The sequence below is a fragment of the Thermobia domestica genome, unplaced genomic scaffold, assembly GCF_964235325.1.
Source record: "Thermobia domestica unplaced genomic scaffold, izTheDome1.hap1.1 HAP1_SCAFFOLD_149, whole genome shotgun sequence".
NCBI classification, from domain to species: Eukaryota; Metazoa; Arthropoda; class Insecta; order Zygentoma; family Lepismatidae; genus Thermobia; species Thermobia domestica.
In genome coordinates this window covers 361,264-378,184 of record NW_027655897.1, presented here as the reverse complement: position 1 = coordinate 378,184, position 16,921 = coordinate 361,264, and the positions used below count along the sequence as shown (strand labels likewise).

The following is a 16,921-nucleotide window of genomic DNA, read 5'->3' as shown; positions in this document are numbered from 1 at the left end:
TTTGGAGTGTTTTGCCCAATGAATACCATGTCACTGACATTACCTGTATAATTAATGATGTGGGTAATGTATTTGCTTATTACATACTGCATGTAAGAAGAAAGAAAACATTGATCATACATGAATTAGAAACTACAACCGGAAGTAGGCTCAAATCTTGTAAACGGTGCGAGATATTGAAAAAATAATCGAAAAAATCTCCATTTTATGTGATATTTTCCATAAGTAGAAGCTTTGCTTTGTTATAATTAAATATAAACTAATTATTTGCTGAACAAAACTATATATTTTCGTTAAAATTCAACACGTGTTACAGTTTCACCAACTAACTCTTTGGCTTCATCAGACACTATGTGATACAGGATAACTGTACAATCGTATATACGTACATACAACATGCAACATGAAAATATATAGTTTTGCTCAGCAAATAATTAGTTTATATCCATTTTATGGTGTCCTTTGTCGATTTTTATCAAGATTTCGTTCGCTTGTGTCTGTACATATGTTGTGAGGAATGACAAATAGACTCATGCTTATATGTAAATGATGCGCTGTGTAGAGAGCGCAGGTTCAGCTAGTATAAATATATTTGCCTAAGGAATTAGTGTGTCATATCTTCTATTCGGTATGGAATGGATGTTTTATGTTTTCCCTTTCTTTCTTGGAATGATGTAAGCATTTTGTCGGAAACGAACTGATTATTCATTCTAAATTTTTCTTGCTTTTGTTTTTTCTATTTTACAACGATAAAAAGAATTCTAACCGCATTTATCCCACATTCCTGTGTTAGAAGGCTAATGGAGGCTTTAGTTGATAGTATCACTTATATCCTGTAAGATTAATGTTAGCTAAATTTTGTATTTTCATGTTTGGGTATTCATTCATAAATATGCTTGTTTTCTGGTAAATTTGTATATTCTGTGCTGAATTTTTACAGCTATTTGCATGATTCTCACTACATTCGGATCTATTTGGCCACTTCAGAATTGCAAACATGCATGAAAAATTATTATTACAGTAGAACCCCTCTCGTTCGCCCTCGGCTGGTCCGCCACTCCGACTGATCAGACCATGCTCGAACCAAACCTGTCCCGACTCGTCGATGAATCACAAGGCCCATTGTCATTTACTGCTGTCGCGGCATTGTTGTTTACTTGCTGTTACCGCTTGTCCCCTTTAGTGCTCTGTCATCTCTTGTATCGTTTCTTTCGTTGTGAGTGTCTTCTGTACTATACTGTGCAGTTTTTAGTGCTTACTATTCGTTGGTTTTACGTACTTTTCTGTATTTTCTGATAATTCGACCTTTCTTGTGTTCCGACCATACCCCCAGTCCCAAAGGTGACGGATTAGAGGGGTTCTACTGTATTATTATTATTTTATTATTGAGTTATGCTAATTTAACTGTTCTTTTGTGAAACGAAAATTTAACATTTTAATGCTTTTGTTAGAGGAAGAATAGGAAATTACTAATGAGTGTAATCACATTGACTGATGTTTCTGTTGAACCTGTTAGTACACAATGATTCATATATTTCTTCTTTTTATATTGTGGACAAAATAATGATTCATTCATAAGTGTAGAGTAATTTATTTTTCTGCACTGCATTGTGTTATCACGAAAACGTTAATGCACATCTGTTTTGAGTTTGGGGTGTATGTATTGAATTCTGTTGTTATGCATGCTTTCATGTTACGTATTTATTTATTTTTCTTTTCAGTACTGTATCATTGTTTATGTGGAGAAGCTTTAGGGTATATTTTTCGTGTCAGTTATAATATTGGTTTGCCTCTTTTTTTATTGTTAATTCGCGATTTCTTTTCAGAACAGAAAGGCAGAATCTATCAACTCAGTTGTTTAATAGTAATATTCTGTGTTGAATATCAAATAGGGGTAAAAAGAAACTAAGAAACAGAAACAAATCCAAGCAACCTGACTCATCAGCTAGGGCATCTGCCTTAGAAATCTGCATGGATCACGCTTTTAAAACTAGGCCAAGTCTATACGTAAATCAAAACTTGAGGATCTGTCTTAACCTAGTAATCGTTAAGTTATAAAAATCAGTTCATATATCATTACTGCGCCAGTGTTGCAATATAAGTAGTAACTTGGCACTTGGGAGCGTATACTAATGTTATGCAATTTAAAGGATCCACATTTGATTGTATTCCGTATTCCTACATGTAATGTACACTGGACTTAATTAACATAAAAAAAAAGTTAACCCATACAATACTCATTTATTATTAGACACATCGAACTACATCAAGCAGATATACAAGTATCTCAATATAATATTCTATAGCTTTGATATCAGCTTCCCTATGTACAAACAGTCCAATTCAGATGCACACAGATCATAAAGACTTAAATTATTTATTCCAGAAACATCCTAATGTCTACTTAGTTAGGTTAGCGCATCTCGCAGAAGGGTATGTGTCTTATTCCACACCACTTTTGACCAATACAGAAATATCCGTTTATTTCCAAATAAGAACTATATGAAAAATGCTTTATAAATGATATTTTAAGTTTATTATGAAAGTCATACCTTATTTGAAACTGTTTTCTTTTGTAGAGTGAATGGCGGAGAGCTTTTCGATTTTATATCAGAGAAAGAAAGACTTTCCGAAGAAGAGGCATCATTCTTCATCAAACAAATTCTTGACGGATTATACCATATGCATCAAAAATACATAGCCCATCTTGATTTGAAGGTACTAGGCATTTTGTTATTTGCAAAATCTTTAGTTGTTAGTTATTTATGCTGTATGTATGTGATCTATTATAAAGATATCAGTCAGTTTTTTTTTTTTTTTACTGGAAAAAATGAAGCATGGGAGGTGTTACAACGAGAAGGATGTGCAGTGCACTGTGGGCATACATGAAATTACAGAAAATTCTTACCAAAATAAGAAAAGATACTCTAAAAAAAATAGTTGTTCGGAATAGTTCGATCGGATTATGCCATTGTATGCCAAACATACAGAAAGCGATCCTTTCTGCAGCAGGAGAACACCAAACGTACTTCTCGAACGGCTCGGAATAAACTCCAGAAACTTAAAAGAATTGAACTCATGTCACACTTAGATTATTACGTGTTCCAATCCATGGCTCAGTTCTTGGCTCGCTATACTTCAATAACCGGAAAGGGACGGAAGCTGCAATCAAAGGGTTCTTTTACCACACTGGAAAAAAACTGATATCGGCACAAGATGAAAGAACTGGTAAAAAGATGTCTTCAGACGATGCAGTTGGTGGCTTCTCCTTAAGTGTTAAGCAGCTTTTGTTGTAACTAGACAACTTTCAAGCTTAAAGCAAACGTTGAACCGAATATTGCGTTTCAACGAAAGAGCTCATAGTGTACTTTTTAAAATTTTAATTTATTTTATTTTATTATTTTTTTTACAATGCTGTAATTGTTATATTTTGGTAATTCATATTTGTTCCCCCTTTGGGATTCTTTTGTTCCATATATATATATATATATATATATATATATATATATATATATATTGTAAAATACATATTACAGCGATTGAGATTTAATTCTATAAGTAAAAACAAGAACAACATGTCATGTGAAAAAATATTGAAAGCAGCATTGTTTGTGATTGAAAGGAGTTTGTAAGTAGTTGCACATCATGTTTAAAGCACAATAAGACAAGAAGGAATATAGATAGTAAAGCCGGATTAAAAGAATACAAAGGAAATCTTACCTGACGAATACAGTGGTGGAGCGATTTAGGCCAGTGTAAAGTACGCAAGAGGACTCTCAAAGAAAGTGGAGAATCCCCTATGTGGAGAAAATACAAGGAATTTATTATGATGATAATCAGTAGCGAGGCTGTAAGAGACGTGAACCTACAGTTAAACGTGGGCTTCGAACCACGTGAGCTTCCTCTGGGAATCGAATTCGGGTCTCCCACGCCAGAAGTGAGTACGCTAACTGCTGAACCACGAGGGAGCTCTACAGAAAATTGAGGACTATGTTTCACATAATGTTGGATTTGGAATGTAACTTGTAAAAAACTGATGATGAATATTCACATATCCCATGGGATGTCATCTTGCACTCAGAAAACAGGAAAATAACACTGCAAAATCTGCTATTGCACACGGGTCACATTGTGGTATGAAAAGTAGAAATAGGACAATTGTATCCATGTCCCACCACAGCTGGGACCCGTCACGCTTAAAAAATAAGAAAATAATGCTGCAAAATGTGCTGTTATACACGGATCACATTGTGGTACGAAAAGTAAAAGTAACACAATTTGTTACATGTCCCATTACTGCTGGGACACCATTCGAAATGGAAAAATAATTTAAAAAAAAAAAAAAATGAAGGAAGGAACCTTTAAGACCACAGGTACAGCTTTGAAGAAATGTACCCGAAAACGATTATATACCGTCAGAGTACGATGCGATTGATTTCAGCTGATACAGAAAACTCCGTGACGAGAGTGTATGTCATCTGTTACGTCTTAACATTGATGGATACTACGTAGAGAGTATAGTCGAGCGTACCTCCTCATGTATGATGTTCGTGTCGCAGCTTCGAGTTTAGTCTGGCGGTTTTGTGTGATTGAATTGCACCAAGGAGTATTGTACGTAGTCCACTGTTCTTTCTCAGTTTTCAACCACTGCGTAGAGACCTGTATGACATAAAGTGGATGCTAATCAATGTAGTGGTGATCCTTCACTCGGACTTACGGTTCTCCCCGTTATTTGTCAGTTCACGAACAGGACAAATACTCTGCTTATGAGCTTGCTTATGTGTATTTCGTGTATGAAGAGGCATACCGAAACAATCGTCAAACATGGCGTTTGTATTGGGAACGTTTCCCCAATAAGTGGCTACCAGCACCTACACTGGTCTCAAGACTCGATGTTCAACTGCGTGAAACTGGCTCTCTGCTACTCTGTAAGTGGAATTGTGGAAGACCCCGGACTGTGCGCACGGTGCAATTTGAAGAGAACGTGTTGGATGCGATACTGATACCAGCATGCATGCTATTGCTCGTCCGAAACAGGGGCCGCGGTGGCTCAGTAGTAGAGTGCTCACCTGTAGAGCATGGGGTCCCTGGTTTGATCCCAGCTCACGCCAAGTGAACTTTGTGGTGGACAAACACCATGTGTGGGGCTTTCCTCTGGGTTCTCCCGTTTCCTCCCACTTTCTTCATTCCACCATTTCATTTATTTTTCATCATCATCGTCTCCTTTAGGGTAGCTGGCATAACCGTGGAATGTAAAACTCAAAGATTTCATTTTTCATTTCGTCCGAGACTAATCCCCCATACCAATGTAACTATGCCTTGTTCAGGAGGAGCGTTTACACCCTTAAGAATTGCAGAAGGTGCACCGCATACTACCCACAGACTTTTCTCTGCCATGGAATTCGGCCAATGGTACGTGCAACATTTTTTTTTTTTTAATCTTCATTTTCCCTCCACTTCCTCCTTTACCGTTTCATACAGTTGTATTTAGAACAGACTCGACTAACTCTTGATACTAGTTCTTTCTCTAATACTGTGATATTTCGTTGAATTTCTCTCTTCATTTTTGTCACATAGCCTCAGGCAGAGTAAGGCGAGACTTCCTACTTTTTAGCATGACATCTTATATTTTTACGTCATCCCGTATTATGTCGTTTTATTTTTTAATTTTTATACATATTACATTCTTTCTTTTTTACAAAATGACTAGTCTGCAGTAACGCAAAGAACCAAAACCTGAAAACGAAACTTAAGACGAAAAGATTATTAGTAAGAATTCCATCAAATGTACATGTAAGTGCAACAAACTCCTGCCATTCCAGATTTCTCAACAGTGGTTTTGTGGACCGAAGAGACAATGTTCACCTGGATCGGCGTGTTCAGTAGCCCAACAGCCACACCTGGGATATGGACAATTCGCATGCAATCATTGTGTATCGGAATCAGGAGAGGTTCGCAGTGAGTAAGTGATGTGCAAATTTCCTTGTGGTTAAGCGGTTAGCATATGCGCCTTTGGTGCGGGAGACCCGGGTTCGGTTCCCGGGAACTCATATGATTTGTATTTCACGTTAAACTGTAGGTCCACGTCTCATATAGCCTTGCTGCTCACATTGATGCCAAACCCAAGATCAAATCTAATCAAATCAAAATAGGTGATGTGCCATAGTTGGTGACACATGATATGCCCTTAGATTTTGCCCGCTACTTTGTGTGGTGGGAAATAACTGGTATTTCTAAGACACATTACCTGAACATTTGGACAATGTGTCGCTGGCACGTAGAATGTATGAAACTCCTGTGGAAACTGCTGAGGACCTCACTCGTGTAACTTCCGCTGCTGAAACAATTAAGGACATGCCAGAGGGATGCTTTACCGATGGCATCTTTGTATTGAATTCAATGGCTGACATTTTAAACAACCTATCCAAGTATACTAGTGTTTGTGAGCCTCTTTCAGCACCACATAGTATCCTCTAGTGCAAAGTGCTAGGTAGATGCTGGAGATGCTATACCACCTTCTGTCGACCTGCATTTGCGAAGGATGTACGCTTCTCAGGAGAATCGCTTCCTGATGTACTGTGCCTGGAAATGTTACGTGCCAGAGTGTGCGTTTTTTCGACATTCTTCGTCTTTATTCCTTTGATTCCTTACTTTAAGTGGGAAGCTCTCTTGTACAGCCTGACGACGTGTGGTCATTGTTTCGCTTTTATTTTTCGTACTGAAAAATGACATGGAAGAATCGGAGTTTTAACTCATTATTTCCTGGTTTTCTTTTCTTTATTCGAGGAGGAATGATGTTCCAGCGGCAGTGAGACATGCGTCAAATTGTTTTATTTTCTTCTTCGTACCGTAATGTGCATCTTGTGCAACAGGTGCTTTGCAGTGTTATTTTCCCATTTTTTGAGTGTGACTGTTTGCTAACGGTGGTGGGACGTAGAAACAATTGTGCTAGTTTTTCTTTCCGTACCACAATGTGACTCGTGTTTATTAGCGTATAGTGTTATTTTCCTATTTTTCGTGTGTGGGATGGTCTCCCAAGAGTAGTGAGACATGTGGACATTTGTCGTCAGTTTTTTACTGGCTACATTCCGATATCGACATTATGTGGAGCATAGTCTTCAATTTCCTATATTTCTCATTGGGAATTCCTGATTTTCTTTGAAAGTCCACGTACGCATTTTAAACTGTATCATTGCTGTACCATTGTATTCGTCAGGTAAGATTTCCTTTGTCTTCTATTAATTCAACTTCGCTATCTTTATTCCTCTTTGCGTTATTGTGCAATAAAAATGGTGTGCGTCCATTTTTTGGACGTATTTCTCGTAAACCGTGCCGCTTTCAACATTTTTTCACATGCGAATTTTTCACATTTTGTCCTTGTTTTTATTTTTGAATCATCCCCCAGGCGTTGTAAAATACATTTTTCAACATTCTAATATATAAAATAGTAGTTTCGCTGTAGGAAAACTTGACGAGCCAAGCTGACAACGAATTCACTTCCCGATTGCACACCATTTATTCAAGCGAGCGTGGTGAAAATTAAATAAATGCTTCAGTATATGCATGTCTATTTCACGATGCTTTATTTATTTACTTTTTTCCTATTGTGTACGGTGCAAATGCCATAACAAAAATCTTTTCCCTCATTTCTGTTCTAAGCCAACTTTCTCATTTTCTATATATTCTTCTGTTGTTTGATTTTTGTGAAACATTGCGTGCTTTCTTTAGGAATCATTCCTGTTCCCGGTATGTAGTTGAAATCGGTTCAGAATAAGGGTTCAAGGGGTGTATTTATTTCAAACTTCGAAAGATATGCTTCGCTTGCTTGTACTGTACACATTACTTATACAGGGTGTTTTAAAACAACACCCACAGCGTTTAGGAGGTAATTTCTGACACCAAGATAAGACAAAGCGTATAGAGTAATCTGGGTGCAGTAATCAGTCATTTCGGAGGTATAGGCTGCCGAAAACATGAAAAAAATGAATTTTAAAGGTCCATAGTGGAAACTAGTATGTGCCTTCCGCAATAATTTTTTATAGAGATAGTTGGTGAGTATTTCAAATTATATGCCCATGCCAAACGCCACCTATAAAACTTGTTGCGGAAGTACCGCAGGATTCTGAAACATGGATATTTGGATAGGGCACATACTAGTTCCTAAGTGAAGTCTTGACCCGACTACGATAGGCCTCATAGTATTGGTGCTATGAGCCTTTAAATTTCGAATTTTCATGTTTTCGGCATCTTATAACTCCGAAATGACGGATTTCTGCGTCCAGGTTGGTCTATACTTTTTGTCTTATCTTGTTGTTAGGAATCACCTCCCAAACGTTGTCGATGTTATTTTGAAACACCCTGTATACTTGTACTTGTGATTATGACAATATTATCATCTTAAGATTTCAACTAGTTATTCGAAATATTATTGCTTCCTCTACATCACGCAGACAATTTCTGTTTTAACTCTGCTCAAAACTTCCAGAAGTGTTTTATTTCCCAGAAAAGAGTAGAGATGCTTCTGTAAGTATACGGAAAGTGATATACATTCTGAACAAGTCATATAGAAAGGGAATTCCGATTAGAAGGTGAACATGCTTTATATTCAATGAGAAAAGGCGGAAAGGCTATTACTCACCGCAAAAAAATATGTAGCAGAATTTTCCTCTACATGCAGCAGGTAGCGCTTTCGGAAGATGCAACTTTCTTCTTCAGCCTGTGGTAGACTTCAAAAAGGATAAAAAAAAACATGAAGAAAGGTTAATAAATAGTTAATAGATTAAAATATGTAAAAAAAAAAACAAAACAAAAAAAAATCTGTGAACATTAAACTACACAGGAATGGGAACTCACTGGCATTGTACACTGCTGTTCACTGTTTTCTGTTCTTGCTTTCTAAATGGTGAAAGTATGTAGTGAAAAGATTATTTCTCCTCTATCCAGGTTAAGTGAGGGCCTTTCTTTGTAATATAATATGGTTCTTTAATTTTTCGTTCCGTTGCTGTTTTTGCTTTTTCAATTAAACACGATTCCATATTGTTTGGCTGATTGTAGTTCTTCGTCCTTGTTCAGTACCAATGCTATAGGAAGCGAGATTTTTGCTTAAAGTGGGATTTGAATCATTACTCGGATTGGTTTCCAATCTAAACACTCTCCTTAGGAGATTGAATCCAGCAGTCACGCTTGTTACTCATTTGGTTAGAAAGCAACACACTGACCCTTTTAAATCCTTTTATGTATTTCCCCATGTTGTTTGAACAAGTATGAATTAATTTTCAAACTACCAAACTATAGCGTTTCGTATATAATGATTTATTTTTTTCAAAGTTACAACGTACTGCGTTAACGCAATCTACTAAAACGGATGAAAATCTTGGTTTAAAGCTTACCCACTGATTTGGTGTGTGTATATGTATATATCGATTGTTATTTACTTTATATATATATATATATATATATATATATATATATGCATGTCGAGCGTGACTTGAAATCATCAGTGTGGAATGAACAATACTTTGTATTGTAGTGTCCCCACTCGACAAAGTTAAACATATTCCTGTAAGTATAGAGGCATCATAAAAGAGGTTAACAAGTAAATTCTAAAATAAGAATTGCACATAATATAATATACGTAAGTAATATTGGTTATTCTACTTTTCTTCTTTTCTCTTCAGCCTGAAAACATCATGTTGCTTAGTTATGATTCGCAGCGCATAAAGTTGATAGATTTTGGATTGTCTCAGCATCTTACACCAGGCACAGAAATCCGAGCAATGTTGGGAACTCCGGAATTTGTGGCTCCGGAAGTTGTTAGTTATGAACCTCTGTCACTCACGACCGATATGTGGGCTGTGGGCGTAATCACATATATTTTGTAAGTATTTTTCTTTCTAATTTTGTATTTTTAAAAGTAATACGTTCTAACGAGTTTAAATACGCAAAGAACAGTACTTATTGCTATTGGATTGCTAATAATTTCGAAGATTGTTTAACTGTATCACCCTCTTGGGAACACTATCATCTTCATGGAAGATATGTTAGGAAATTGTACGTGCCACAAACTAAGCCTGTATGTAATGAATGAAGGGCTCCTGTGTGTAAATTATTTGCCTTCTAAATTTGTCTTCTAAGAATTGTAAGCAGTAATCTACGTGGAGAGTGGGGCCGCGGTGGCTCAGTGGTAGAGCGTTCACCTCTAGTGTTTGGGGTCCCGGGTTCAAGACCTGCTCCCGCCAAGTGAGCTTTGTGGTGGACAAACACCGTGTGCGTGGGTTTTCTCGGGATTCTCCCGTTTCCTCCCACTTTCTTCATTCCATCATTTCATTCATCTCTCATCATCACCGTCTCTTTTAGCCTAACCGACATAAAAACCGTGGGGCGTAAAACTCAAAAATTTCATTTCATTTCATTTCTACATGGAGAGAGAAATAGGAACGTGAGAAATTAGTTTCAGGTTTTTTTTAGAGAACTTAACCAGGTTGTCTATCCGTCACGAAAGTCACGAAATCAGGAAATGGTAATGAGAGTTACAAAAAAGTCACGAAATTTAGCTTTTGGGTCACGATTTTTTTAAACTGTGCAAATGTAAGTAGAGATTGGAAAATTTTGTTCTATAAAACGTCAAAATTCACCACCAAAAAATGTTTATGGTCGGCTTTAGACGCTACCATATTGCAAGCAAAGCACGTTTCTATCGCATGGATGAACATTCGGCCTAATTCGCACCCAAATTCTCTCTTGAAAATGTTAGGAAATTTTACGATTTGATAAAGAAAAAGTCACGAAAAAGTTACGAAAATTCATTTTGGAATTTTAGTAGACACCCTGTTAACGAGCACTTATTTAAATTCATCTCTCTCAGTTCCATGTTCCCTGAAGTTCCATAATGTGCATAAACTTCTGCGACATTTCAAAAACTAATCGATTTTTCTTCTTCAGAAAATGAAGGCTGCTACTTTTTCCACATGTTCGTATTTATTACTTATTTTGTTTTTGAAATTCCTTGGATGTGTATATCTTCTATAAAAACTTACCCAAAGAAAGTTTTTATAATTTAGAAGCTAATTTGATGTAATTAAATCTATAAAATTTACTTAAAGTTTTTTGATTGGTATTAACTTTCTAGCATTCTTTCTTCTTTTTTTTTTTTTCTTAGGTGTGCCTAAGTAATTTACAACTTTTTATATTCTTGAACAGATTGTATATTTTAAAACCTTGCTTGAACCCTTTTTATCGTTGTTCCTATGCCTTATTTATATATTGAGCACGAAATTATCCACTTTATTTTCCTTTTTTTCTTCTTTTGTGAATCATTGTAGCCAACTCATGATTGGAAATCATTAATCTTTGGTGATTTTTTTGTATAACTTGAATTATTTGTTGAAATAAATCTTGTTTATTATTAATTAATAACTAGCTGAACCTGCGCTGTCTACTCAGCGCATCATTCTGTTATAACCATGAATCTCCTTCCCACTGTGCATGTCTCTTTACTCACACAAGTAAAGGATAGGAGACTCGCAAAGGAAGTTAATTGCTATGTATAGATGTTGGAGTGTTAATAGCAAATTTGTAGAGGGAACACGATATCAAATGGAAATATTTTTTTCTAATAAATCCATATCCGTCCAAGTATGCCTCATTGCCTCTCTTGAGGCCTTTGAAGTTGCCAGTATAGAAATAGGTTTTGCCATTCAGATTTAAGCAAAGCGCCTGCAATGTCCGTAAGCCCGCCATACGTAACTTCTCTACTGGTTGCCTAACACCGTAGTTTCGGCCTGCAACAATGTTAGTCTTATAGGCTAAAAACGGTCCCCAAAATGTTGAATAGAACAATAACGACACGGTTTTTGAAAATTTGAAGTGAGAACTGGACACTCTACACAAAATTTGGAATCGACCAGCGAAAACGGCACGTTTCTAGCACATGTGATTTTCGAGATTTTATTGTCGAAAGGGTCGGGAACAAACATATAAACCTAGCATTTTAATATATAGACTAGCTGAACCTACGCTCTCTACACAGCGCATCATTCACATATGAGCATGAATCTCCTTGTCATTCCTCACAACATTTGTACATGTCCCTTTACAGACACAAGTGAAAGACATCTTGTTAAAAATCGCAAGCAGTATAATATTATATTTTCATTATCTCGCAAAGTTTGCAAGATTAAGCCTACTTCCGGTTGGAATTTCTAATTCACGTATGATCAATGTTTTCTTTCTTCTTGCATGCAGTATGTAATAAGCAAATATACATTACATATACAATTAATTCTAATGTCAATGATGTATGTTGTATATTGGGCAAAACACTCCAAACAATAATGATTCATCTTAGCATGGAGAAATTGTTATCCTTCGTTTTTCATTATAATTTGCATAAAACGCCTGAGAGATATACAACCCGTATATACAACAATGTCGTGTTGCAATGTGTAACTCATAGGATATGATCCTTTACTTTGTAAAAATTTCAACACTTCCAGTGTACCCTAAAAAATGTAATAAAGAAATAACGGCCATGTTTTTTTTTAAAAAAATCAATTAAAACTGAACAATCTACACAAAATTTGGAACCGACCTGCAAAAACGGCACGTTTCTAGCACTTGTAGTTTTCGAGATCTCATTGTCGAAAGGATTGGGGACGAACATATAAACTTTACTTTGTAGACAAACTTATAAACCTAGCATTTTAATATATAGACTAGCTGAACCTGCGCTCTCTACACAGCGCATCATTCGCATATGAGCATAAATCTCCTTGTCATTCCTCTCAACATATGTACATGTCCCTTTACAGACACAAGTGAAAGACGTCTTGATTTAAAAATTAAAAAAAAAAAAAAAAAAAAAACGGCAAGGAGTATCATAAAGGGGAAATTTTTTCGATTATTTTTTCTGAATATCTTGCACTGTTTGCAAGATTTGAGCCTACTTCCAGTTGGAGTTTCTAATTCATGTATGACTAGGGTTTTCTTTCTTCTTGCATGCAGTATGTAATAAGCAAATACATTACATATACAATTAATTATAATGTTAGTTATATATGGTGTTCATTAGGCAAAACACTTAAAAAATAAAGATTTATCTTAGACTCGAGAAATGGTTATCCTTCCTTTTTCATTATTATTTGGCCATGAAACAAACACCTGAGACATATACAACCCCAATATACAACAATGTTGTATTGGAATGCATAACACATAGGGTATGATGCTTTAGTTTTTTTTTTTTTTAATTTCAACGCTTCCAGTGTACCCTAAAAAAATGTAATAAATCAATAATGGCCATGTTTTTTAAATATTCAATTAGAACTGGACAATCTACGCAAATTTTCCAATTGATCAGTGAAAACGTCATCTTTCTAGAGCCTGTAGTTTCCGAGATCTCATTGTCGAAAGGATTGACCACAAACATATAAATGTTTTCAACATATAGTTTTAAAGAACTCGGAAGATGGAAGCATAATTCACATGCATTGATTTTAGAGAAGGATTATTAAAATACAAAGGCTTTGAACAATAATTTTATATCATAAACTTTATGAAAAAGATACAGTTAACTAATTTAGACTATTTAAAGTACAAATACTTAAAATGTTTGTCTCTGCTAAACGTGAAATCACACATAACCGTAAATGAAAGATTTGAAAGCTTAAGTTATAGGTTTGAGCTCAGGCGCTTTTAATTGCTTTTGTAGTATTTTAATAGATAGATAAATGATTTATACATGTCAATAATATCTTTTATTAATGTAATTTGTGATTATGAAGTCCCATTCCCTATCTAAATTACCTCCCTTTGCATTGAGTTCTGGTTTCCTTGTCCTTATGTAAGGATGTGGGTCAGTCCATCTAAAGTGGTCCAAAAATGGTGAAAGTGGTTGCGCGACCATCTCTGAAAATTATAAAAATTAAAGTGTGATGAACCTTGTGTATGAGAAGGCCAATAACACTATTCACGTTGTCGTATGTATAAATTATCCTGAACTGGGACCATCTTTGTTGTTGGTGGAGTGACAATTTTTGCATTTGCAAGCGTGTACAAAAAGTACAGATGCTCAGGACGTACGAATCAGATGAACACCAAATAAAAGGAGAGACTGAGGTACACGCAGAATATCTATTCTTCCTTCTAGATAAATATGCATGGTTGCAAACTAATACATGAAATCACCAGAGAAAGTATAGAAAATTACATTAGGTTCATCACACTCCAATTTTTATAATCTTCGGAGATGGTCGAGCAATCATCTCTGGACCACTTCGTATGGATTGACCCATATACACATCCAAGGAATTTGAAAAACAAAATTTTAATACGGATCTATGGAGAAAGTAGCAGCCTTACTGTCGGAAAAAGAAAACCCGATTAGTTCTTGAAATTTGTTGCGTGCAGATTATCTTGACTTCAGGAAACATTGAAGCGATTGTGATAGATCAATTACATTCTTCATAGTCCGGGAAGCCAACGATTATGAAGAAATACAATTTACAAGTAGTGGCTTTCCTTTCTATATTTTTGCCATTTGTAACAACTAAAATGTAACTCATCGCTATTAAGTGGTCCGAAGATGATAGCATAAAACAAATCGTCGAATTTTGAACATTACTGAGGTTAATTTTGTTTATGTTCCAGTTTGATAGCACGCATAGATTGGAATATATTAAACAAATAATCGTACAATACTATCCTCTTAAATGATTATTTCAATTTATACTGATATTTCGTTTAATTTGGTCAGATTGTTTCCAAGAAACCCGGATTAAAATAACATAATGAGAATGAAATAAAATCTTCATATGGAATAGGAAAATCAAATAACTATTACGTACATATTGTATGGTATTAAACCGAAAAAAAGGTGATAACTGCTTGAAGAGAGTCGTGATGAAAGAAGTAGAAAACAAAGGTGAGAGAAAGTATTCTGTTGTATCCACGCGTAACAAACAAACTAAAGAATTTTTTAAGATGTTAACTCCTTAACATTTGTGGAGTTCCGATCAAATATATACAAAAATATTACATAAGTTATTTCGCAGACCGTACCACATTTAGTGTTCATGGAGGATGCCTAGAGTCAAATATATACGTATTAGAATTACTAAATATTTCCGCAAAGATAAAAGTACACATTCGAGATTTGGGATCTAAGAATTTACCAGACTCATGCATTTCTAACATTAAAGATATTCAAGTTGTCAAATTAATAGAGTTAAAATCAGTGAGGAGACAAATTCCAAGACTGAAAGCCAGATATTTGAGCCATTCCTTATTAAACAGAAAATTACATAATTGAATCAGGATTTGATCAGAATGGACAGAACATAGCTTCTATTCCTCCATAATCCACATTATTATTATTATTATTATTATTATTATTATTATTATTATTATTATTATTATTATTATTATTATTATTATTATTATTATTATTATTATTATTACTACTACTACTACTACTACTAATACTAATACTACTACTACTACTACTACTACTACTACTACTACTACTACTACTACTAATAATAATAATAATAATAATAATAATAATAATAATAATAATAATAATAATAATAAGCCTTTGCAACGTTATTGTTTTCATAAGGATATTATATGTGATCTTGAAAGAAGCAAGGTTGGTTGCTGGGAAGCTGAATCATTTTCTTTGTGGAATATAGTTTATGTACTAGCATCCTCATTGTCGGTAATCTGATTTGTATTTTGTAGTTTTAACTGTTTGTCCATGATGATGAAACACAAACAGTTACGAAAGTTTGAATAGATTTCATGAAATGCTTCAATTCAACGAAACGAAAAGCTATTGAAGTAGGCATTTAGAATAACTTATGTAGGGGAGACCGGGACTATTTGTGTATTGTAAGAGAGAAGTCGATTTTCCTGAAACTAACGCGGTGGCTCAGTGGTAGCGCGTTCACTTCTGGTGCTTGGGGTTCCGGGTTCGATCCCAGCCCCCGCCAAGTGAACTTTGTGGTGGACAAACACCATGTGCGTGGGTTTTCTCGGGGCTCTCCCGTTTCCTCCCACTTTTTTCATTCCACCATTTCATTCATTACTCATTATCACCGTCTCCTTTACCTAACCGGCATAACCATGGGACGTAAAACTCAAATATTTCATTTCATTTTTTCCTGAAACTAACACAATGAACAATCTTATTTATGACATGAAAATTTTAGTAAATTATCGTAGTATAGTTTATTAAAAAATTAAAACCCCACTATAAAACCAAAATTTAGAAAAAAATATTAAAATGAAAATAGCACAGAAAATAAAATTTGCAAAAAAAAAAGAAAAAAAAAAGAAAATGCTATTTGAGCCTCTGAAGGGAGTTATTTGAGTCATTATTGTAATATACTTTTATTGTTATTTTATTTTAGAGATGGTTATTTTACCCAAAGTTGAAGGTTTTACACAGTAGTAACTTAAAAACCAAAATCGCCATAATACGAAATTTATGAACCAAGAGTGTTTCAAAAGTTGTTAAAGAAAGTTTCACTTCACAAGCTACACGCAAATTTCCTTCCGAAACCCCTACACATATCTCATGATATATTTGTTTACATGTTAACAAGTGAATCCGGTCATATTTTCTGACATGTTCATCAGAGATATACCTAGATATTAAATGTCACAATTTACATGACACACTTTTCTCTGATTCATTTATATCGTGATGTTTCTCGTGGCTATTATTTGTTGATACAGGTTGTCTAGTGATTTGTTATCTATTGTTATTCGTCTTATATGTACACCTTGTCTCAAAAAGGTTGAGCGCATTCTTTATTGGTGTTTTGAGGCAAAAATTTTCTAAGTCCAGCTTCGGGTATCTTCGGGAAAAAGTAAGCCAGGTTCGAACCTCCACGCCAGCCTTTGCAATCGGGAAAAAGTT

The 16,921-nt window shown here is 35.2% G+C and overlaps 1 protein-coding gene across 4 annotated transcripts in view; it reads left to right on the top strand.

Annotated features, from left to right (window-relative positions):
- Positions 1–16,921, top strand: part of LOC145676400 (death-associated protein kinase 1-like) — a 397,918-nt gene that overhangs the window by 115,905 nt on the left and 265,092 nt on the right. For all 4 annotated transcript variants that reach the window (XM_081747256.1, XM_081747257.1, XM_081747255.1 and 1 more), the window contains exons 4-5: positions 2,580–2,718; positions 9,678–9,877. In XM_081747256.1, coding sequence (XP_081603382.1) covers positions 2,580–2,718; positions 9,678–9,877 — 339 coding nt within the window. The remainder of the gene's footprint in view (positions 1–2,579; positions 2,719–9,677; positions 9,878–16,921) is intronic.